This window comes from Nannospalax galili, unplaced genomic scaffold (assembly GCF_000622305.1).
Source record: "Nannospalax galili isolate Female #2095 unplaced genomic scaffold, S.galili_v1.0 scaffold136, whole genome shotgun sequence".
Lineage (NCBI taxonomy): Eukaryota > Metazoa > Chordata > Mammalia > Rodentia > Spalacidae > Nannospalax > Nannospalax galili.
Window position 1 is genome coordinate 6,279,282 of NW_008340872.1, and position 4,819 is coordinate 6,284,100.

At 38.3% G+C, this 4,819-nt stretch overlaps 1 protein-coding gene across 1 annotated transcript; it reads right to left on the reverse strand.

The window, feature by feature from the left end:
• Positions 1 to 3,567: 3,567 nt before the first annotated feature.
• On the reverse strand, positions 3,568 to 3,732 carry LOC103736486 (keratin-associated protein 20-2-like). The gene has a single exon (XM_008836004.1). The coding sequence runs from the start codon at positions 3,730 to 3,732 to the stop codon at positions 3,568 to 3,570; it is 165 nt and encodes a 54-aa protein (XP_008834226.1).
• Between the last annotated feature and the right edge of the window lie 1,087 nt (positions 3,733 to 4,819).

A 4,819-nucleotide genomic window follows, 5' to 3' on the forward strand; every position in this document is an offset into this window, starting at 1 on the left:
AAGAATGTATATCATTACAGACATCACAGGACACATCGAGTAGACACTTCCACAAAATTCATAGAAAAAATTTGCTTATTCATTTATTATTGATTTTCAATGACATTTTATTTCAAATTATCTGAGTAAATATAGATTCATTGGTACTGTAGAAACAAAAGTGAAATACAAAAGCAAGACTAGTTACACTGAGGAATGAACAGAAACTCAGAAAAATGCCATTGGTTTAGTGAGATTTGTGATGAGAGGAAGAAAGACATGATGGGCGAGGAACTTTGCCAGCTATGACAACAGAAGTTTGGACATGTAAGAGCTAATGGGAAAAGTAATTTAAAATAGATCAAAGATCTTAATGTAAGACCTGAATTTTTGAAACTACTAGAAGAAACCATAGGGAGAACCTTTGAAACTGCTAGAAGAAAACATAGGAAGACCTGAGCACAGACAATGACCTTTTGACGAAAATCTAACAGCTCAGGAAATAAAGCAAGAATCGACAAATGGGACCAAATAGAAGTTAAAAGCTTCTGCACAGCAAAAGAAACAATGAATAGAGTGAAGGCTCAGAGTGGAAGATCTTTTTGCCAGCTGCACATCTGAGAGGGGATTAATGTCTATAAAATACAAAAAAGAACTAGAAGCTTAAACACAAAAGAACAAATAACTAAATCAATGGGCAAAAGAACTGAATGGACAGTGCTCAAAAGAAGAAATAAAACAGGAGAATAAATACGTGAAAATATTTCTCAATATCTTTAACTATCAGGGCATGGAAATCAATGGGGCACTGAGATTCCATATTACCTTATTCAGAATGTCCATCATCTAGAAAACAAACAGCAAATACTGGTGAGGATATAGGGTGAAGTAAGCTTTCTCAGCACTGTTGATGAGAATGTCACTTAGTCCGGCCATTGTGAAAATCAGTATGGAAATTCCTCAAAAAATGGAAACTATAACTGCCACATAATCCAGCTAACCACTTCTAAGTGTATATCTGAAAGACTCAAAGGCCAGCATAGACACACCTGCACATCCGTGTTTACCATGTTATTATTTACAGTATTCTAGTTATGAATTCAATCTTGGTACTCATCAGCAATTGAAATGGTAAGGAAAATGTGGTGTCCATGTACATCATGGAGTATTATTTGACTATAAACAGCACAATCATGTTTATGATCATGTTCAATGAAACAAACCAGACACAAAGACAACTTTCATATTTTCTCTTTTAGTAGAGAAGAAGTTATTTCGAAAGAGGAAGTGTGTTCATGGTAGGAGGAGCAGGGACAAATGTGGGAAATAGAATTTGTGTGTAATATACATGTATGACCATGTATGAAGATGTCATAATGAAACACATTATTTTCTACAATTAATATGTACTAATTTAAAATTGTTTTCAAAAAAGACTGGCAGAAACATGGTGGTAAGGGTGATTATAGCATTAGATTTAAAAAATAAAATAAAATAAGTGAAGTTAAGATTTAAAGACACAAGCTTTTAATCCCAGTATTTGAAAGGGAGAGGCAGGCATAGGTCTGTGAGATTGAGGACAGCCCAGTCTACATAATGAGTTCCAGTTCAGGCTAGCAGGGGCTACAAGGAGACCCCGTCTCAAAAAAAAAAAAAAAAGCAGGGGCTGGAGAGATAGCCAGATAGCACAGCAGTTGAGAACACCTACTGTTCTTGCAGAAGACCCAGGTTAGAATTCCAGCACCCACATGGCAGCTAACAACTGTCCGTAACTCCAGTTCCAGGGGATCCAACAATCTCTTCTGTCCTCTGCGGGCATTGCATGACAGGGGTGCACTTACCTACATGCAGGCAATGCATGCATACACACAAAATAAAAATAATAAGTAAAATATTTTAAAAAATCAAAAACAAAAAAAAAAAGAGGAAGAAGAAAACCGGCCATAACAGATAGGAGCCACAGGGTCTTGGGGGAAAGAAAGGACATCTCCAGGAAAGGAGGGAGATAAGAGAGGGACAGCGGTGAGGAAGTGTGCAAACGGTGGGAGGAATGTGCAGAAAGTTCCACCTAGCTTGTCTCTATCAATTGTCTACACTGAGGGAAATGTGAGCCAGAAATGTCACAGGCTGAGGGAGGAAGTAAATGTGTACAAAGCAATGTTCAAATGGAATCAACAGGAATAGGCACAACATTTGCTGGGCAGGTTTTAGGGCCAGGCCAGCACCAGGATGGTTCATTTGTCAGACCTCATTCTGTTGGCTGGTGTTCACTTTCTTTAGCTGTACTTGGAAGTATGAGTATGAGGGTAGGATTCAATAGGCTTAAACTTAGATTTCACTAGAAGTTTCAAGGAAGGAGAAAATGAGACCTGAAGAGACACAGCAGGAAAGGTTCAAATATTGAAGCTTTAATAGAAGGAAGTGAAGGAAGGCAAGGACCATGAAAAGAAATACAGGAGTAAGGGACAGCGTGTCCCAGGGGGATGAGGGATTAGAGGTGGTAAGAACGCAAAGATAAGTGTGTGATCACATATAGCTCAGTGGTTTAAAGGCATATACTGCTCCTGCAGAGCACCTGGGTTTGATTCCCACCATCCACGTTGCATAATTTGCAACCATCTGTAAGTCTAGCTCCAGGGGATCTGAATTCAACTAGTAGACAAAAGGATATTTTTCTCAAGTAAGTATCTGCAGCGCCAAATTCATTGTTACATTCTTTACAATACCTAAAATAAGCAAACATTCGAAATGTCTACTGCGGTGATTTGAATCTCCTCCATCAGCTCTGAGCGTTTGAACATTTGGCCAGTTGGTGGTGTTTTGAAGGGCAGATGATGGAACCTTTCGATACAGCCTTGGCCTTGCTGGAGGAAGCACATTACAGAGGGTGGGTTTTGAGAGTTCAGAGCCTTGGACCATGTCCAGTTCCTCTCTGCTCTGCTTCCTGTGCCCACTTGAAGGTGTGAGCACTCAGCTTTCTGCTACGGATGCCTCCTGCCATGATGGACTCTTATACTTTGGAAATATAAGCCAAATAAACTCCTCCTTCTATAAGTTGCCTTGGTCATGGTATTTTATCACAACAGAAAAGAACTAATATATCTATTCACAGATGAATGTTGAAAATAAATGCCCCTTTGCCCCTCCCCTCCCCCTCTCCTGCTTCTTTTTGCTTTCTTCCTTTCTCCCCCTTTCCCTCAGTGCTCTCTCATTTATCCACAAGCAACCACACTAATGTGACCAATCAGATACAAATATACAAACATACACACCAAACTGATGAAGATATAATAAAACTAAAGAAAGCACAATTTTAAATTAAATATTTATTTAAAAGCACATGTTAAAAAGTGGGATTTCAATTGGATCCCATTTTACAGAGTATTATGAAGATACTGCAAAAATTCTGTGCTAGCTCTCACACAGTCCAACTGAAGTTGAAGAGACAGATGGACATGTTATATTTGATTTTTCTCAGGTTAGAATAATGTTGCAATTTTTGAAGATAGTTAGAAATTCTTGATGTCAATAAAGTTGGAGATACATCAGTTAGATAGCAAGTTTGACTGAACATATGTGTAGACATTCCTAGTAGAAGCCATAGGACCAGTACCTTCCACAGCCCAGTGGGCGGCAGCCCCTGTAGCCATAGCCACCATAGCCACCATAGCCACCATAGCCACAGCCATAGACATAGCCTAGGCCACCATAGCCATAGCCCAGGCCTCCATAGTAGCTGCCATAGTAACACATGGTGTCAGGAATGGACTGTTCAGTTGAGGACCAGCAGTAGGTTCCTGAGTCTGGATGTCTCCATCTGCCCAGGGCCTTTTATACACCTGAGTGGTTGCCTGGGAAACCACAGTTATTCCAGCATCATGCATACATCTCTGCTTCATAAAACATGATGAGTACTGTGATTTCCTAAACAAACAAGGCCTGCATATCTGAGGTAATTGTGCTCTAAAGTCAAGATTCTACAGTCAAGTCATGGAGGCCTGAACTAAAGCTCTTGTTCTGTTTTCAAAAGTCTGGCTCATCCTGCATTATGCTATCCTTAGTTTGTTGAATAGATATTACTTGATTGTGTTATACAAAACCCTCAAATAGTTTTTTTTCTTTAGTATTGTTTTGCTTTCCAATAATCCACAGGAAGGATTTTTGTGTTTCCTTTGTTTGCTTGGTGGTGTTCATCTGAAATGACTCTTATGTGGATGGACGTGTCTCCTGGGCCTTGGTAATGCAGTATGAACTAGTAGTGTATTGATTATATTAATTCATAAATACTATTGCATGTAAATTTATTTGATGTTTATTTCTCAATCAGATTACCAATACCAAACAGAGAATTCTCCTCCCTGTGAAGGTATATATAGTAAGTTCAGTTGTGAAACACACTAAGTTTGAGTTGTGGTGTGCCATCCTCAACTCTGATGCATTTATTAACTAAGGTTCCCATTTGTATTATAAATGTCCCACTGTCCCACTGTCCCATAACAGTGGCATACACCATGTCCTTCTTGGCAGTTTGTAACTGGTAGATAAAGTATTATTAGATACACAAATACTCAGTTATACAATTCCTCTTTTGTTTTAAAATTACTTAATTAAAAACTTAAAAAATATAATTTACTTAATAAGATTTTGCCTATCATAAGAGTATAAATTTATGGTTTTTAAAGATGAACAGATAGTTCGATATAAATTATGTATCATCCCTCTAAGTGTATAATAACTTTTGCAAGATTTTCTAATAAAGGGAGAGACTTCCATTTTTCATCTGCACCTGCTGGATTCAGATTACTCCTGTCTCCAAATCTTGTGTATTATTTACTATTTT

Coding starts and splice junctions, on each gene's coding strand:
- LOC103736486 (XM_008836004.1), bottom strand. CDS start 3,732: ATGTGTTACTATGGCAGCTACTATGGAGGCCTGGGCTATGGCTATGGT.